Source organism: Terrapene carolina, unplaced genomic scaffold (genome assembly GCF_002925995.2).
Source record: "Terrapene carolina triunguis isolate 2854851 unplaced genomic scaffold, T_m_triunguis-2.0 Scaffold96, whole genome shotgun sequence".
Lineage (NCBI taxonomy): Eukaryota > Metazoa > Chordata > Testudines > Emydidae > Terrapene > Terrapene triunguis.
In genome coordinates, this window is record NW_020664447.1 from 45419029 (window position 1) to 45439811 (window position 20783).

Below are 20783 nucleotides of genomic sequence, written 5' to 3' on the forward strand. Positions count from 1 at the left end.
CAGTTAAAATGTTTAATTTCACAATGTGAGTCATAGTCACCTGACATTCAAGTGCTTAAGATTCAGATATTGTGCATTTAAGAAATGATGTATCTTTTAGCCCTTTCAACTATACCACCAAACATTCTGTCAAAAACAGTTACAATTTCAGTCTATGTTTGAATTGGAAAGTTTAAGGTAACTAAGTCTTCAAAGTATAGATTTCCTTTTTTTTTTTTCTTCTTCAAAAAGAAAATTGAAATCCAGACTATAAGGCCTGTGTCTTATCTGCTAGGCACAAAAATCCTAAGTGGATGGTTTTAAACAAGTTCACAGTAAAGAGATGGTAAACAAATGTGACCTTTGAATTACACTATAAACGGTAAGTTTTTAATTTTTACTGGGTTTTACATTTCATTAACATATTAGCTTCTTTCAGGATAAGTTTATCCAAGTTGATCTTCATATTGTTTACGGAAGCAATCTCCAGCTGGGAAGAAATCCCAGCATCTTTCTTGGTACATTTTCCATACAAATGATTCCTGAAAAAGTAAGAGAAAAAAGGTGTTTTAGTTTTAACATATATTTATTTTCAGTTATTGCTTTACACAAAATAACCATACTTAGTACTGTCCTTACCATGTACACTCATTACCACTGATGGCACATAAGAGAACATTATACAACCTTTAGCGCAGGTTTCAACAATAAGTTTATAAAGTTTAACTGTGCAGCTTTCTGTATGTAAATACCCAGAAGTAAATTTTCAGGGCATAATAAAAGAAACTGGGTATTGTATTGTTATAGGAGGAGAGGTGTCTCTTAGGGCTAGTCTACACTACTGCGCTACATTGGCGCAGCTGCACCTATGCAGCTTCTCCGCTGTAACATGTCTGATGAAGACGTGCTATGCCTCCGGGAATTTCTCCACCTCAACGGGAGGCAGAATCTGTGGACACTGCTTTCAGGCAATGTAACTTGGCTTACCCCTGTGCAACATAATTTACATCGACTTAAGTAGTAGTGTAGACAAGCCCTCAGTCATGGTCTATGAAAAGTTACACCAAGGTCATTAAATCAATTTCATAACTCCAGTGCAAACCCCATACATGAACAAACTGTTTTTAGCTCATAGGGTAAGTTACAAAATCAAGCTAAGCCAATTTAAATGTGTAGTATAACTATATCAATTTTAAATCAGTTTAGCTACCAGTGAACTTTTCTTTGTTCTGAAACTTCATAATTTTAAATGTACATAAATATTCTTTTAGAAAATCTTGGACACATCCAATATAAAATATGCATTTTGTAACTACTTTTTAGTACTGAAAATCAGCTATTGTACTGCAGATTAAGTCTTCCTTATTAAAAGTTTTGTTTTAAATTGTACTTATATTTGTTTAAACTTAAAAAAAATCCTTAAAGAGAACGTTAAAATAACTGTGTCCCATTAATTTTGAACCTGTCAAACTTTTTTTGAATAAATATCCTCATATTAGTATCTTCAATTATACAAATTTTAAAAATCTGATGGTCTTTGTTTCTTCTTTGTATTTTCTCCCAGCTTGGACAATTAAACATGAATCAGTTGCACATTTGAAAATAACTAGAACCAATTTCAGATTCTTGGAACAATGCATTTTTTAAAAAACGGAAAAAATTCTATGGGTCTAAGGTCTTGTAATGGCTTATTTTTACAAATTAAATTAATATACAAACACCACATTGTGAAACAGGGTTGCTACTTGCATATGACACAAAAACACAGATACAAAAAGTATATTTAATAGTATGTACTCTCCGCTCTGCCAGCCCCCCAACTTACCACAGACCACAACCTTAACTCCGCATCCCCTACTGATGGCAGCCTCCCAATACTAGTAGCTTGGTGTTTTGGGAAGGGATAGCTTAGTAGTGTGATAAAGTCAAGGTTGAAGTTTCATACACAGACTTTGAAGATAAATTCATATTTTCATGCTTCATTTTAGCTTGCTCTGAAAATTCTCCTTCATACTCACCTGACCAGTGTGCTCAGTTTCATCCTTATTAATGAGATACATTAGAAAGAAGCTGAAACAACCACAAGAAATATTTGTTAATGTGCAAAATCTAACATGCTATTTTATCTCTATAGTTATATTTCCTGACAAACAGAGATGAGGTGTAAGGGAAACTCCACACTAGGTAACAAAATAGTGTTGAAGTTAGTTGTGAACATGTTATAAAGTTCTTTCAGGGTCAGATTCTGTCCTCTGAGTTCTCTCCCCTCTGCAGTTTTTAGTTCCTATGATAGTGTTAGTACAGACACTGGATGTGAAATCCCAGTTATCAGTATCAAAAGTAACCTACTTTATCCCAATTTATTATTAGCAAAGAGAAAGTTAAGGGGTGATTTGATTACAGTCTATAAGTATCTATATGGGAAAGATATATTTAATAATGGGTTCTTCAGTCTAGCAAAGAAAGGTACAACATACTCCAGTGGGTGGGAGTTGAAGCTAGACAAAATCAGACTGGAAATGAGGTGTAAATGTGTCACAGTGAGAGTAGTTAACCACTGGAACAATTTACTAAAGGTCATGGAGGACTGTCCATCACTGATAATTGTTAAATCAAGATTGGATGTTATGCTCTGGGAATTTCTGTGGCCTGTGTTATACAAGAGGTCAGACTAGATCACAATGGTTTCTTCTGGCCTTGTAATTTATGAATTTCCTTGTGGGGCTTGAATTTACTTTGGGCTTTTCTTCACAGCAGTTGTATAACTTGCACCTACCTGAACTTCTGTGCACACGTAAAAATATCTAGCTTGATTTAAGTGGTACTTTAAACTTGAGCTACCTGGCCCATGAGCGGGCTGTCTGTTGAAGCTTGAGGGCTGCTTACACTCAAATTAGTAATGCAGTAGTGACTCAGCTACTTAGTGTTGCTAATCAAGTCACTCTATACAGTTTGAGTATTTTGCAGTGTGACTGCTCTCACTTGAACTAAGCTAACTCAAAAGGAGTTAACTTGAGTGTAGGTAACTGGAACTAACACTGCACTGAAGACAAGCCCTATAATAACATTGGTTTTATAATTTGTATCTTAGCATACAATCAAGCACTATTGAGGAAATTCTGTGTCTAGCTTGAGTAACTTGCTAGGTACTGAGGGTAACCGTGAAAGGAATTAATGCAGAGTATGGGCTAGAGTGGCCTCTAAGGCTCATACACATGGGGGAGTGGGGGAGAGGAGTAACTCAAGATCTGCATAATTTTTCCCTAGACATCACCCAGCATACCCTCACAGGGATATCTTGGCCCTTTTGGGCTGGGAGTTTAAAAGCATCCTAGGGAAGTTAGGCTTAGACACCCTACTCCCACTGAAAATCCCAGCCTTGTTTTCTCTAACCTTGTTTAAACGAATGGAAATACCCTCCTGATACAGAAAGATCATCAGACTTAATAAAAAGTCAAGCCATAGGAAGAAAGAATACAAGCATCCCCATAATGACTCTAGCGTAATTAATAACTAATAATAACAGCATGGGAATAGCGTTTCTTTTTTCAACTCATGACAGTACCTCCCCTAAAGTATCTGCTTCACCAAGAGATAAACAGTGTCTTCACAGGAACCTTAGCTTTAGGCTAGTTACTTATTTATTATAGCACCAACCAGAGAACTGATGGCTTCAAACATCTTGGAACAACAATTAAGACTCACTTGTGCATTTTAAACTCTATGGATTATTAGAAGGATATTGTACTATCACTCTGACTTATGTTAATGTCTATTCTAACTCTGGTGTTATGATTTGAAACCCAATTATTTTCAGAAATAGGTGGCTTTGGAGTACTGCCAACTGTACGGGGAGACTTTGGCAAACCAGTAAAGTGCCTAAAACCACTATGGCTTATTGTTAAAAAGCAACCTAGTCAGCAAGCTGTAAATTGGCCATTCAGCAAACTCAGCTTGACCAAGGCAGGAGGGGGAGGGGGTTTTGGGGTGCCACGGAAGGGGCAACTTGACCCTGCGTCCTTCCTGATAAGAATTGTGTTGAAGTTGCTGATGCATGCATTTTAAAAGAGCAGGAATGTCTATTGGGGTCTCAGAGCTGCAGACTCTGGAAAAACCCACACCTGGTTAATCAATAATTAGACGGAACCTCTTGCTTGAAACTGCTTACTTAACAAGGTTTCTTTAAGGGACATGTCATTCTATTACTAGTGTATAAATAAGGGGAAAAAACTTGAGATAGTTGGACTCGTTTGGGGACTCTTTTGGACTCTCCCTCTGGATACATCTTGCGGTCCCCACCGGCAGACGGAAGATTTGACCACCGGAAGCCTGCCGCTGTGTCACTCGAGAGCCACGCTCAGCTTTGGTAATTATCAAGAGTTGGAGGTGTTTTACTAATCTTGTTGCGGATGTGTGTAAGTGCCTGAGACTAGTAAAGTTTAGCTTTAAGTGAAAGCACTCTTGTGTTGTCCTGTTTGTGCCAGCCATCTATCGGTCGGACGGCCGTGTCTCCCCTGATTTATTTCCTGACACCTCCTCACACAGAGTAAAGTTACCAAGAGCTTTGGGTTGAAAGAACCCCGGGTAACACCAACAAGTTTAATGTTAATGAAAATACCATTTCAAAGGTCTGGTATTTCTGATGCAGTCCTGGACAAGATTTTACACTAGCTATCATATCCCTATCAAGCTATACCTAACCCTGCAGTTTAGCCCCTCTCTACATCAAGAATATCTGAAAGCTGATCATAAGCCTTTCACTCTTCAAAATGATTTGGCTTTATATTCTGAAAGCTTTAACTATGAATTGGTCTCAAACAGTTCTCTGGGACTATGCCTTATCACAGCTAGCCAACACAGCTTGACTGTGTCAAATCACATAGTGGTGTTTTTGTTCTTTTTGTACATTATTTCAAAATCGCTTGTGAAAATACAACACCCAAAGTTTATAAATCAGGTACTTCCCAGATAACTTCCCTTCATCTTTCTACTGTAGCCTTGTGCTGTTCCAAAGCAGGCACTTTATGCTTTACTTTTATACTGTGAACAAATATATTGGCCATGTACATGAGACTCCCAGGCATATTCTAAATATGGCCAGAGTAAGATTTAAACTTGGTCATGAATCAGTTACAATATGTGTATTAATATAATCATTGTTGTACTCCTTGAGAAAATATTTTAGAGGCAAACAGATTTCTTGACATTTTATATTTATAATGATACAAAGAAATAGTGCAAAAGTTGCATCTAATCTCTATGCTAATGGACATAGAAAAGAGGTGATATACAGCTCCCTCTGCAAGTGGGCAGAAAAATACCCTGGGATCTACCATAGCACCTCCAATGGCAGGGAAATTAAATAGAAGACAATTATCCAGTAATTTAGCAATTCTGTTCTGTGTGAGAACTGTGTCAAAGCCATGTTCTCCCACCTTAACAGTTGCTGATGTTTCTTTACTCTGACCACAAGCGACAAAAAAACCAACCCCCACCACCAAAACACTAATTAGATGAGTTGATTTCAAGATCTGCTTTGCTCTATTTTCTCTGGGCCTGTAAAATCTGTTGTTTTTTGGGTGGTTGGGAAGGTGGTATATGGCCCATATTCTTATTGAGATTTAGGTCTTGTCTATACTTGAAATGCTACAGTGGCATAGCTGTAGCACTGCGATGTAAGCATGACCTCCCTGAGAGGTGGTAGCTAGATAAATGGAAGAATTCTTACATCAACCTAGTGCTGTTTACACCGTGGGTTAGATCAGCTTAACTACACTGCTGAGAGGTGTGGATTTTTCACACCCATGAGCGACATAGCTGGTTCGACCTAATTTTTAATGCAGACCAGGCCTTACTATCTGCATAAAACCAGAATACAAACAGGTCCTTGTTTATTTGTATGAAGGGAGATTCATTAGCCTCTTTATACTGTTAAGGAAATTGAAAAACTTAGTTGACTATAAACCAGAAAACATTAAGCAATGCTTATGTCAAATCCAGTGATTTATGCAAGCAAGAGGGTCCACGTCTGCAATTTGTACATTGGTAAAACTACTGAGGTCAGCGGGAGTTTGTCCAACCAAGGAAATAAGGTTATTTATTCTTAAGGCAAGTTCTCCTAATACACACAGTCTGCTGCCATGTGACTACCCAGAATATTCCAATATTCCAATATGCACTTTAGGCTCTTGAGGGCATGTACACGCTACAATCGGGTGCCACATGTCAACGCCAGAACCAAGGACTGCCATCTCATGCCATTCAGTTCCTCCCTTGCTCTTGGCACATTTTTTTCCTTCCTACCTTCTCTTCTCTGTGAGCATTTGCTAATGTAGGTAGTCACTTATAAGCCTCTCTTTGGACATTTGGGCCCTAGTAGCTTAAACTGCATGCATTGGCTAAACTATTTTGGAAATTGCAGTTATTTGTGAGGCTATTTAGGCTACTCCACTTAAGAATCAGCAAAGGCAATTTCAGTGCAGAACTACAGGATCAGACCGATAGTTAATCTATTTCTTATAGATTCCTTTCCAATAAATAGCTACTGTTGCTTCTATATGACATTTTATAACACTAAATTAAAAGATCTCCCTTTTGGTGCTGTATCATATTCATCTGCTTCAGAATGGAACCAGCACTGCCTAACTTAACGGGCCAAAAATCATAGTGGTGTGGACTCCTCCTTGGCTGAACAGTAGCTCCATTCTTGCTTTTGTGCCTCTACCTTTACTAATACTCAGTGAGAAGAGTTATTTTAAAGTGGGTCCCACTGTTTTGTTTTAAGGGGGGAGGGGAAGTGCCAGACAGCATCAAATGTTTGTTCTTTCTTCTCTGAGATGTTCTTAAATTGTGTGGGCCACAACAGCAGGGCTGTTCAGATACATACATTTCAAGCACACTATTCTTGAACTGAAAGCCTCCATAGGGTGATCTTCAACTAACATGACATTGGGAATAAACAGTAACAAAAATATACTCACAGATAGTTTGCCAAGTTGTGCTCTTGTAAAGTATGCATTTCAAAACCATGTGGGGTCGTGTCAAAATAGTCATTACCAATTCCACAAATGAAACATTTGGTCTAGAAAGAAAATTAAGATTTTAGCACATTCTTAACACATTAATCTAGATATAATATGAAGCAGTACAGAATGTAATATGGTTGCTCTACCTCCATATCTTCTCTCACTTGTTCTTGCTGATCTCTTAATTCACCAAAGGCATCAATAATCAGACCTGTTGTTTTGAATGGAAAGATGTAATGTGTCAAACCTATCAATATTAATTTTACAAGCTATGGAGTTGGGGAGAAGTAGTTGTTTTAGGCTTCATCAAAAGGACAGCACACCAGATAGCATAGACTCCAGTTGGCTTGGCATGGTAGTGCCTGTAGGTAGAACAATCCAAGTTGTGCAGATAGCACAGGATCTAACATTATTTGCATTGCACTTGCTGTCGGAATTCATAATTGAAATGTAAACCTTTATATTGTCACAGTTTTGTGGTAATCTGCTCAAGGAATGCCCTCACTTATCTCTGGGCAGGGACTTTGTCTCCTCTCCTGACCAGGGGTTTCGGTTTCCAGCTCCCTGCAATGCACCAGTAGGGCTGACATAAAAGTCCAGCACCTGTGCTTTGCTTTCTCTCAAAGCTATGAACAGTATAGGCCAGCAGTTACAAGTAATCAAACAGCTCTTTTAAAGCAGAGAACATTTATTTTAGGATAAAAGTCTTACAGAGAAAACAATAGAGGGACCTAAAGACATATTTAAGCTTACCAGCACGCCCGCTCTGGCCCCCAAATCAGCCCTCATGAGAATCCCTGATTGATAGGTACCAAAGTCTTTCAAACCCTACTCTAAGAGTTTGCCTCTCTTGAGTGTCAGCTCGGGGCAATTTGTAGCCCAAGGACTCCTCCATCAGTCAGTTCAAACTCCGCCTTTATACTCAAAAAAAATCTCTAGGCCTCCTGAAACAGGTAAAACGAGTTGCTGCCTCTTTCTTCCTTGAGTAAACTTTCAAAGGCTGGGCTTCTGCACAACCGGTCTTTGGATTTTGCATTCCTCACCCCTAGTAATTCCAGATTCCACAGGGAATCCACTCAATGAGCCAGGAACACACAAATGCATATAAAATGTAAAGGTCTATTATGAGTATTCTATGGGACCATAGTGTCTCGCCCATCTCAGCATTTTGAAGGTTTCATGCTTTCAAGGACTGGCTCAAACATACAGAAAGCATTCATAATCTTAACTACAATAGTCTCAAGGTAGGTCTGCGTGTGTCATACCTAGGATACCAGACCAGCATCCATAGTGCATGGAGGGTGAGTATGCCATTACCCCAAATAATTTCAAACTGCAGCTATTCGTATAGTAGAGTCTTGTAACAAGCCAGCATACACTAGTGATAGCCCTCGGGCGTGAAAGCCAAGGGCAGAAGCCAGATTCTTAGCCAAACCTGCTGGGATTGACTCTGTGAAAGGGAGAGGGAGGTGGGTCTCTGCCCAGAGAGCAGTGACAACTAGAGGCCTGAGACCAGAGAGGGCATTTCTTGAGCAGCCCATGAGGGAGAGGGGGTACGTTAGCCCAGAACTGTGATATACATAATGCACACATCCCTCGACCTCCCCTGGGGTGCAGTTGGAAGGCTTTGCTGGGCCAATAGGTGAAAGAAAAGCCCTCGTTTCTTTAAGGATTCCCCCCCCCCCGGCCGCCTTTTTCTACCCCATCCTTGTCAGCTTGAGGAGCAGGGTTTCTTGGGTTCAGTGTAAGCCTATTAGTTCAACGGACGGCTTATTAACTCTTCCCCCTACCTGAGGTAAATCTTCTTCCCTACCATTTTTTTTGGTGGTGGTGGGTGTTTACTGTGGACATAATGCCAGTCCCAATTTTGGGCACAGAAGGAATTTTCCCCTGTCAGATTGGCCATTGGGCCTTTTCACCTTCCTTTCAGCAGCCCAGGGATCAGGTGGGTAGGTTAAGTTTTAAAATTCACGAGGTCACAGTAGCAAGTGTCAAGTGCAGGTAATGGCTCAATAGGAGATCTGGTTCCCTGATAAACCAGAATTAGAAGCAGATTAGGAAAAGGCATCTCCTAAAAAGGCAGGGAAGGGGGTTGGGATCCTAATGTTTGGTACAGTGAGGAGACAGCCCCTTCTTTCTCACCCCCCTAACCCTTGTACAAAAGGGAGGACAGTGTGATCCCAGCAATGGTTCTGGGACCAGGTTAACAGTGTGAAAGTGGGAGGGACTTGAGAGCAGCCCCCGCAAGGTAGCACAGGTTATGGAAGCAAGGATGACCTGCACTGGATAAATTACTGCCATACTGTACCCAGATGTGTTACTTAAAGTTGCAGTCTAGTTAAACCACATTTCTGGTGTCTTGTCTGGTGCTTGGGACAATGTATATATTTTATGGATAAATTACACAATTATTACGTCCAGAATGAATTGTTTTATGAATTGCTATGGAAAATGTAGCAATACTGCTTAAACCAGCTTAGTCAATGAGTGGTTGACATGCACTGCAGAAGTAAAGAGGCTCACTAGACTCCAAGGCTTTTTACTATTGTAAGTGGAAATACCTTGAATGATAGCCAGTAGGATGACAATGACGAAGAAGAAAAACGTGATGTCAAAGACAATTCGATACATTTCATAAGGGTCCCCAGCAGGGTCTTCAATTTCATCCCCAATGCCACCACCAGCTCTCACACCCACATACATGTGGAACAGGTAACACTAGAAAGAAGGGAAAGTTACACTGGTCAAAAAACAGAAGTATTTAAAATGGCTGGCATTGAATAAAGAATGGTTATTTACCCTACGGTAACTGTGGTTCTTTGAAATGTTGTAGACAGCCGTACGTGCTCATATGTGTGAGCTCAGACTCTTTTGCACAGCAGTGTCCGTTGGGGGTCACTGTGCTTCCTCGTGCTCCAATGCCAGGGCATAAAGGGCAGAATGGTCTTGACCCTCCCTCAGTTCCCTGGCAAGTTGAGCCCATGTTAGTTGGGAACTCTGAAAGTGGGGATAGAGGGCAGGTTATGGCATCCACACAGACTACAACATCTTGAAGAACAACAGTTACTGTATAGTGAGTAACTGTTCTGTCTTCTTCGAGCATGTTTCACAGTGGCTCCCACTGTAGGGGACTGGTGAGCAATATCCTCTTCAGGATGGTGACGGTGAGGCGTACCAGTTGTGTCAGTCAGAGATTGGAGTACTGCTTTCCCTAATCTAGCATCAAATGTAGCAGCCAAGTCCATTGCATAGTGCTTCAGAAACATGAGCAGATTGCATCAAATAGCAGCCTTACAGATTCTGGCTGTTGGCACATTTTGGGAACAAGAAGGGGATGCTGTTTCAGCCTCATCAAATGAGCCTTGATAGTCAGCGGGAGTGGTATATTTGCCAGCACAGTGTGATACACTGAATTATCCATTTAGACAGCCTTTGAAATGAAATAGTGTAGCCTGTACAGTGGCCAGCTATCATCATGAATAGGCATGGGGACAGTTTGAAAGATTTAGTCCTGTTGATGTAGTAATGCAGAGCACAGGATATGTACAGAGTGTGCAGTTTCTTTTCCCCCAGGCATGGACTGTGGCTTAGGGAAGAACATAAGTAAATTGATCATTTGGTTTAAGTTAAATTCAAAACACTACTTGGAGGATGAACTTCCTACAGGTTTCAGAATAACTTTGTCCTTGCAAATGAGGTATACAAGGGTTCCACCATGAGGGTGTGAGCTTGCTCACTCTTCTGGCTGAGGTGATGGCCATGAGTAAAACACATTTTAAGGATCAGGTGGTGAATGAATAGGGTGACCAGATGTCCCATTTTTAAAGGGACAGTCCCGTTTTTGGGACTTTTTCTTATATAGGCACCTATTACCCCCCACCCCCTTCCCGTTTTTTTCACAGTTGCTATCTGGTAACCCTATGAATGAAGCAGTCTTGTGAGGGGCTCAAAGGGGAGCTCCATCAGCTTCAGGATGAAGACGTTGAGATTCCATGTTGGAGTGTGCTCCATTACCAGTGAGTAAGCATGCATCAATCCCTTAACGAACTTCATTACCACTGGATGTGAGAAGATCAAAAGCAGTACCCTGACATCACTGCCAGATGCACTTTGATTGAGTTATGACTGTTTCAATTGCAACATGTAATCTACAATCCAAGGTACTGAGGCTTGCTCAGGCACGAGGCCATGTTGGGTCACCCATATGGAAAATCTCTTCCACTTGGAGGTATAAGTCTGCCTCATTGACTGCTTCCTGGTTTGTGCCAGGATATCCTGCACAAGTACAGAGTAATCCTTTTCCATGGTGACATCCAGGCTGTCCGTTGTAAAGAAGTTGGGGCTGGATGTAATATTTGTCCCTGGTTCTGTGACAACAGGTCTGGGAGCCTGATTAAGGGCTATGCTGACATGTGTAGCAAGTCTGTCAGCCATACCTGTCTTGACCAGTAGGGTGCTGAGGATGTCTGGACTAGTTTCTCTGGCTTTGGTGATCATGCTGGGGAGTAGTGGGATTGGTGGAAAAGGTATAGCAATTCTTCATTCCACTGCAGTAGGGACCCCAGGCACAAAAGTTGAGGCACTTCACATTGTCTCTAGAGGCAAACAGGTCTATTACTGGATTTCCTCCTACTGGAGAAATGTCCATTTGGTGATGGACCCCAGCAGTGGTCACTCCTGGTTGATGACAGAGTGCCTGCTCAGGTAATCTGCCTAGCTGTTTCTGGTTCCCAGCAGGTGCAGGGCTATCAAGGTGCAGCACCAGTTCCACAATTTGATTGCCTCCCTACACAGGGGGAAGAACAAGCACCTCTTTGTGTTGTCCATAAGCACTGTACTATCATGTGCCATAGGACCAGGAGTAATGTCATATATGCCAGTCTGATGTCCTGAAAGTCTAAAACACTTATATGTAGCCTCATGGCTTCTGGGGACCATGTCCCTTATATCTGTAGATGGTCAAAGTGGGACCCCATCCTGTTCCAGAAGGGTCCATGACTAGCATTCCAGATGGCAACAGGGTTTTGAATGCTACTCCTTTCTTGAGGTTGGGGTGTAGCCACCATGACAGTTCCCCAAGGATGCAAGAGGGAATGACAACTGTTTTGCTCCCTTGATGCTATACTGGGGAATAGACTGACCTGAGCCAAGTGTAGAGGCCTTGGGTGAAGTCTATCAAATGGTGTCATATATGGATACAGGGCATATGGCCTAATAATGTAAGGCAGGTCCACATCATCATGAAGAAGCATGCAGTTGTCATGTATTAGGCATGATATGGAACTGCACAGAGGCTGAAGTGCATGCATTCCTGCTGAAAAGAGAGTCAAGTTTTTTCAGATCCTTTTCCTCTGGCATTCCTTTGATGGAACCTGTTTTGTCTTGTATGACTGATGTGAGTGACTCTGGTGTAGCGTATGCGTAGAACTGCTTGAACCCTTGGGTGGTACTTGGTACCTCTTCTTTACCTGCTTTGAGGTCGGAGTGAACACGGTTGAGGTGTGCCAGAGACCCTTCACAGGGTCCCTCAAGCCCTTGTTGATAGGTAAGTCAATTCTTGTGGGTGCCATGGAACTTAAGATGTCAAATAGTTCATGGCTATTCTCTTGGATTATGGTTGTTTTGGTATCCAAGATATCCACAATTCTAGACAAGAGTTCTTGGAGGGTCCAAAAGTCATCCACAGTCGGTGTTAGCACCAAGGTTATAGCCTTCTCAGGAGAGGATGATTACTTGGGTGGAGAGGGAAGTGGAAGTGACACCCTGGCCTGCTCTGTTGGTTTTTCCTGCTGCTCTTTTGTTTCTAGTGAGGGGGGGCCTTCGCTATCAATGCTGATGGAGACCAATATATCCTTCTCCTTGTGGAGAGGTGATAGGTGGTGACTGAAGGAAGATAGGATGGTGGGTATCTCAGCCATGGTGGTATCTCATGTGGATATTGTCCTGGTTGTGCAAGGCCTATCCACTGCCAGTGTTTTAGGGAACCCCGGTAATGAGTGCTATTAGGATATCCCCCAGGATGTCATTCCAGCTTCCTTGGGGAGGGCTCTCTGCCCAGAAAAGAGTCCTCCTTCTGAGGTGGACACAATGTCCACTTGGAGCTGTGCTCACAGCAGCACTACATATTGGATGCAGAGTGTTCTGCGCTTCTCTGTCCCAGTGCTGATGCTGAAGAGGTCAGTACCAAGGAGGCACCCACTGGTGCCGGGACTCCTGATGCTGGTGTTGATTTGGGCGCTTTCTTTGGTCTCGTCTTGTCTCTGTCACCAGAGGTATGCCTGGTTGCTGGAGCACTTGCAGAAGAGAGCCACCTTGATTCTGGATGGGACATTGTTTCTTCCCTTGGATCTGAAGCTACCTTTATGGATTGCTACAAGAGGGGCAGTTTGAGCCTCACATCCCTTGATTTCCAAGTGTGGGAGGAGAAGGAGCAATAGAAGGAGCATTTATTGGGGATGTGAGCTTCCACGAGGCAGAAGAGACACCCTTCTATGTCTGACTATCAGCGACATCCCACAAAGAGCAGGGTTTAAATCCTCGAGGCTTAGAGTCTGCCATTTTAACAGCCATGCTACTTTGCCTTGCTGTACAGGGCATTCTCCTGTTTCTCTTCTCTTCTTGTTGTTTTTTTAAATCATACAGCTAAAAAGATAATATAGAAATAAAACTAGGAATGAAGAATATTTCTTCACCAAAGTTTGGAAACTTAGCCAAAAGGCTGAGCTGATGAGACACAGTCCAGGTTCTGTCTCACTGCCAGGGGTGGTAAGAGGAAACTGAGGGAGGGCAGAGGCCACTCTGCTCTCTATGCCCTCACGTGGTACCATGAGGAGGCACATGACATGGCTATGCAGCAGACTCCAAGCTTGGTTGCATGTGCACCTACAGTGGGTATCCATACTGATGCACACTTGAAGAATATATTTTGTCTTCTGCATAAACACTTCGTTACAATGCTCTCTGCATATTACTTATGTTCTGTATTTCAATAAAGTCTGAGACCAAGTTGTACAAAGAATAAAACATGGAGAATGATGTTACAAAGAAAAAAATACTCTGCATATAATGAACTACATCATGATATTCACATTCAAACTTAGTATTTAGGGAAGTTCACACTAAAATAAAATTATTGGATTGGAATCAGAGTCAATTAGGCACATTCATTTTTTTTTTCCCAACTCAGTGTTCCACAAACATGACTATTTTCAGTGCATTCTTCTTTAGATCCATTTTGTCTACAGCCCTTTTCCTCATGTTAGAAGATGAAACGTATTGTATTCTATCAACTGTATGAATTATAATTCAAAATCCTTCAAAGTTTTCTGAGCAGTTAGGGTACACTGTTTTTATCTGTATGCTTTATCTTTTAATTGGATCTAGAAAATTTTAGCAAGAATCCCAATTAAAGTAAAGGAAGTGGACTGTGAGCAAAAAGCAGAGTATGAAATGTTTGCAAAAGACTGGTTAATCCCACAGTGTTCAGATGATCGCTGAGTCTTGGATATTTTCAACATCCAGAAGCCAGTTTTAATATATATATTTTTAACAATCTGTACAACCTCTGGCCCTAATTCTGACTTCCATTGGGAGATTTGTCTGAGTAAAGATTGCAGGATTTGGTCCTAGATGCAGAAGTTCCCACTTTACCAAAATGTTCACTGTGGGCCCAATTATCAAATTACACTTCTAGATGCTCAAACCATAATTTAGGCATATAAAAATAAGCACGTATATGGTCTAATTCCAGGGGACTTTCTGGGAACTCTCTCCTATAAAACAGTTATATTACCCTTTAACTATCTTCAGCCACACAATATATGTCAAAAATATATTTAAAAAGCCCTAGCCATGTTCTTTAGTCCCAGCAGGCAGCAATATTAGTTCTAAATGAAACATGCATTAATGAAGGTAAATAATGTGATAAATCTGATCTTGCAGAACAAAACACAATATAGAACTATGCATGGATTTTTAATGCATTTTTATTACTGAGGGAAGATACTGCTATAACCATAGATAAAAATATTAACTTAGAATCATTTTAGTTCATTTAGCAGAGCTGTTTAATATGTAAAGTATGTTGCTAAATATTTTAATTATTCCAACTGTTCATGTATTTTTGAATCTTGTAAATGAGTTTTATTTCAGGTCAGACCTTTGTATTCAGTCCACAAAGGGACCAATTAAAACAATATTGGATGGGACGGAGTTCATTCTTTCCATTATTCACTTATCTGACTTGCATTAAATATTTTATACGGAGGTCAGGAAGAAGAAAAAATACATTCATGCAGTATATACTGCACTTCAGGTTTTGGGTCTTTTGTGACCAGCGCTTCTCCTCTGAGCCTGTGCCATTCGCATTATAAAATTAAAATTTTATTGTGTTCTTTTGTGGTGTGTCTTTGTACAATAAGAAAATTAGAGTGCCAACAGCCACTTCACCTCAGAGTAAATATTTCTGGGATACTTTTGCATTTCCTATGAATAATTTTTATATTTTGGGAGGGGTGGGAGGAGGAGGAGCCTTGGAGTATTAGCTGTTTATCACTCACAGTAAAGTCTTCTCAGCCTCATGCAGTTGCTCTCTTTTTTCTCCCCTTCTGGACTGGCTAGGGTCTAAGGAAACTGGAACTATATTTCATTGGACTGGAACTTTAAGTTTACTGCTACTTATTGGGTTGATTTTTCTTCATTGAATCTCTTCTCACTTCAGCACAAATAAAATCAGTTTCACAGATACTCTAACATATACCTGTTCACAGATGTTAATTTCAGCAGCAAGTTCCATGGTGTGAGGATGCCCCATTCATGCCCTCTATACTATGCATATATCTACTATTTTGACCTTACACCATCGGAGGATGCTGAGTGAATTTCCAGATTCTTTGCACTGTTAAGTGTGGCTCAAAGCAGCTTGACAGACCTAAAGTGCCAAGTTCTTAAAGATAGAAAAACCCTTTTCCCCCCAATTTCATCTAGTGCTTTGGGGATATGTTGAGTATCAGGTTTAAAAACTAGGGTGACATTTCTGTTTTAAAAGTGCTAGTGATATTTTACTTACTGTCATCATGTCATCACATTTCATGTCTGGCTCATCTTCATCTTCGCTTTTGTTGTAAAACTTGCGGAAGAAGTTGAACGCCACAACAGTGTAAAGGTAGACTACTACAGCCAACAATCCTACAGTCAGTACAAGCTACACACAAACAAAATAAATGAAATGAAAGAAAGAAAAGTGAGTTTCAGTCAAAACGGAGGGGCAGGATTGATTCCAATCTCTTTCAGGCACTACTGATGAACTAGTCAGTCAGGAGGTCTTTTGTGTTCCCAAAAGTATTGAAAATCAACAATGCTGTGCCTTTTCTTTTTTAAAAAGAATGAAAGATGATGGTTTTGTTATCCATGGAATCTCTCTCTGTTGCCAGGATCAACAGAGAGTTTCTGAGGCGCCAGATTCTATAGTGGGGTGAAATACATCTTAAATTTATACTTTGATGCCTTATTTGGTGGATAAAAGAGCAGCAGAGTGGTTTAAGGAAACACATTATTATATGGTTATTTTTCTGAAATATATGCTTAACAGCAATTTCATATCAGTAACTGGATACATCCAGTATTTTGGATAGTGGTGAAATGCCAGCTGATTTGTGAAACTGGACATGCAGTGAACGTATCAAACGGTGTAAAATGTACTTTATTAAATTAACTGATATGGGCTTATTTGAACTGCTTGTTATTTTAGTACTGATTATTGTTGCCAATATTCTGTCTAATAAGCTGTGTTATTGATGCCATCTGCTCTAAAATTCCAATGAGAGAAAGAGATACAATAGGTGAGTTTCTCTCTTTCATTACTGAACTGTCGAAAACAACACCATTCAGGTTTAAAATTCTTACTCTTAAGCAAATAAAATCCTTTTTGAGCAAGAAAATTCAGCACATAAAGAACCACTCATATATTAGTCATTGGTAGGGCCTACCAAATTCATGGTCATGGAAAAAACGTCACAGACTGTGAAAACTGGTCTCTCCCTGTGAAATCTGGTCTTTTGTGTGCTTTTACCCTATACTATATAGATTTCACAGGGGAGACCAGCATTTCTCAAATTGGGAGTCCTGACCCAAAAGGGAGTTGCAGGGGGTTGCAAGGTTATTTTAGGGGGGTCACGGTATTGCTACCCTTACTTCTGCGCTGCATTCAGAGCTGGGTGGCCAGAAAGCGGCGGCTGTTGGCCAGGCGCCGAGCTCTGAAGGTGGTGCCCTGCCAGCAGCAGCGCAGAAGGGTGACAATACTTTACCATGCCATTCCTACTTCTGTGCTGCCTTTGCCTTCAGAGCTGGGCTCCTGGCCAGCAGCTGCCACTTTCCAGCTGCCCAGCTCTGAAGACAACACTGCTGCCAGCAGCAGCACAGAAGTAAGGGTGGCAGTATTGCAATCCCCCCTCCCCACACACACAATAACCTTGCGACCCCCCACAACTCCTTTTTGGGTCAGGACCCCTACAATTACAACACCGTGAAATTTCAGATTTAAATAGCTGAAATCATGAAATTTACAATTTTTTAAATCCTATGACCGTGAAATTGACCAAAATGGACCATGAATTTGGTAGGGCCCTACTTATTGGCTTTGGAGTTGTAGTTTTATAATAGTGTTATGGAAAATTGTTATATATATTTAAAAATCACTGTAGAATTGATATTATTATTTAAAATGAGTAAAATAATCAAGCATTTTAGTTGCTTTTTAAGCAATTTATGCAGATCATTGGGCATATTTCTAAAATGTATGTCTCTATTTAAAAATCTGTTCATGTCTGTGCTGAAAGCAACAGTGATGATATCAGCAGTGCTAATATTTGCTTGTCAGGGAGGGTAGTCATGGTAGGTTTATTGAAAGTTGCGGTCTTGAATTGAAGCTGTTTCATCAGCACACACAGACTTGGAGTTTCTACACTGAGAAATATCATCTCAATAGAAATCTGGGAAAATATATCAATCACTGAATTAAAATATTAATAGGTAACACACTAGGTGTAGCCAGACTGTCAGAGCTATGGGGGAGTGGGAGGGGTCAGAGTTAAGGTCTCATTTTTTAGCCGGAAGCAGCAATGATAAGCTTCTTGTGGAGAGTACCGGGTGTCATGCTCTAGCAATTTCCTTTGTCTGATAAAGGAAGGGGCTGCATCTAGATGTCCTCTGCTGAAAGAACTGATCAGGCCAACGCATGGACTTCATGGGAGATAGAAAGATTAAAAGGAAGTTGGGAATCTCAGGGCACTGTTATTCCCCTAAAAAAGAAAGCTGATAGGTAAGGGGTTGTTGATAGGGTATATTAGACAGAGGGTAAACATTCAGTATGAAAGTTACCTCTTTCGAACCTTTCCTTCCCTACTTAGAGAATCACTTTCTGTTTGACAGAGGCAACACTGCCCTCCCCATTGGAGGAGTATCCCTTGTCATGTGTGTTAGTATCTACTAGATACTGAAAGTAAATCCCAGACATGCAGGGGTGGGAACTGCCTGGGATACGTTCTACTGTGTTTGAGAAGGGATGGCAGGAGGCACTGGGGTGTGCATGTCTGGAGCTAGAGTTGAAGCCAGATAGTGGAAGGGTATATATAGGAAGGAATTTTTTCAGGGGTTGCAATGGGAGGCACCTTAGTGGGTGGGAATATGTGAAGAGCTCTCTTAGTCTGGGAAAAGACAGGAAGGAGGGAGATGGTGAGTTGATAAATTACCTGTGCGTATGTTGAGATGGTGGCTAGGAAGCAGGCCAGGTGTCAAAGAAGGAGCTGTGTTATTATAAGGTATCCAAATTGATTTTGGAATCAGATTTGTATGCATCTGAATCCAGCAGGCCACATTTGTGTATAGATTCCAAATTGCAGATTGGTCACATTTCTTGTTCCTTTCCTCCCTCTTTTCCAATGTCCAGAGGGCTATGTATTGTATGCAGGAAATTTTTAGCATTTACTGTCCCGTGGGTATAGGATTATAATAAATTCTATATTATAATTTTATAGTACTAAAAGTGTGCAGGTATTTTGCAGAAGACACAGTAAGGCATATTCCTTGCCCCAAATATTTACCATCTAAATGAAAGCACATTCCAATAGCCACACCATCAACGTAAAGAAATTCTGAATAGAAACTACTGTGTGCGGGAGTTATTTTTTCAAAACTTACAACTGCCTTCTTAAAACTTTTGGCATTTCTAAATAGCATAGATCATTAAAGTCCACATAAAAGGACCAATTCCCAACAAAATAAGATAATTTTTTAAGATAGTGCTGGTAAATAAAAGGTAACTAAAACCATATCAACATTAATAAGTCTCCAGGACCTGATGGTATTCACCCAAGAGTTTTGAAGGAACTCAAATGTGAAATTGAAGGACTACTAACTGTCATCTGTAACCTATCATTTAAATCAGTTTCTGTACCAAATGACTGGAGGATAGCTAATGTGACACCAATTTTTAAAAAGGGCTCCAGAGGTGACTCTGGCAACTAGAGGGCAGTAAGCCTGACTTCAGTACCGGGCAAATTGTTTGAAACTATCGTAAAGAACAAAATTGTCAGACACATAGATGAACATAATTTGTTGGGAAATAGTCAACATGGTTTTTGTAAAGGGATATCATGCCTCACCAATCTACTAGAATTCTTTGAGGGGGTCAACAAGCATGTGGCCAAGGGGGATCCAGCGGCTACAGTGTATTTAAATTTCCAGAAAGCCTTTGACAAGGTCCCTCACCAAAGGCTCTTCAGCAAAATAAGCAGTCATGGGATAAGGGGGAAGGTTCTCTCACCAATTGGTAACTGGTTAAAAGATAGGAAACAAAGGGTAGGAATAAATTGTCAGTTTTCAGAACGGAGAGAGGTAAATAGTGGTGTCCCCCAGGGATCTTCACTGGGCCCAGTCCTATTTAACATATTCATAAATGATCTGGGAAAAGGGGTAAACAGTGAGGTGGCAAAATTTGCAGATGATACAAAACTACTCAAGATAGTTAAGTCCCAGGCAGACTGCGAAGAGCTACAAAAGGATCTCACAAAACTGGGTGACTGGGCAATAAAATGACAGAGGAAATTTAATGTTGATAAATGCAAAGTAATGCACATTGGAAAACATAATCCTAACTCTACATATACAATGATGGGGTCTAGATTAGCTGTTACCACTCAAGAAAGAGATCTTGGAGTCATTGTGGATAGTTCTCTGAAATCATCCACTCAATGTGCAGCAGCAATCGAAAAAGCGAACAGAATGTTGGGAATCATCAAGAAAGGGATAGATAATAAGACAGAAAATATCATATTGTCTCTATATAAATCCATGGTACGCCCACACCTTGCATACTACGTGCAGATGTGGTCGCCCCATCTCAAAAAAGATATATTGGAATTGGAAAAGGTTCAGAAAAGGGCAACAAAAATTATTAGGGGTATAGAATGGCTTCCGTATGAGGAGAGATTAATAAGACTGGGACTTTTTAGCTTGGAAAAGAGGTGACTAAGGAGGGATATGATAGAGGTCTATAAAATCATGAGTGGTATAGAGAAAGTCAATAAGGAAGTGTTATTTACTCCTCCTCATAATACAAGAACAAGGGGCCACCAAATGAAATTAATATATAGCAGGTTTAAAACAATCACAAGAAAGTATTTTTTCAAGCAACACACTGTCAACCTCTGGAACTCCTTGCCAGAGGGTGTTGTGAAGGCCAATACTATAATGGGGTTCAAAAGGGTGCTAGATAGATTCATG

The 20783-nt window shown here is 40.7% G+C and overlaps 1 protein-coding gene across 1 annotated transcript in view; it reads right to left on the reverse strand.

The window, feature by feature from the left end:
* Positions 1–318: 318 nt before the first annotated feature.
* RYR3 (ryanodine receptor 3) overlaps positions 319–20783 on the reverse strand; it is a 575267-nt gene continuing 554802 nt past the window's right edge. The window contains exons 99-104 of the mRNA XM_024202042.3: positions 16072–16206; positions 9566–9722; positions 7151–7215; positions 6960–7060; positions 1998–2049; positions 319–521 (exon numbers count right to left, since the gene is read on the reverse strand). Coding sequence (XP_024057810.2) covers positions 426–521; positions 1998–2049; positions 6960–7060; positions 7151–7215; positions 9566–9722; positions 16072–16206 — 606 coding nt within the window. The 3' untranslated portion in view covers positions 319–425. The remainder of the gene's footprint in view (positions 522–1997; positions 2050–6959; positions 7061–7150; positions 7216–9565; positions 9723–16071; positions 16207–20783) is intronic.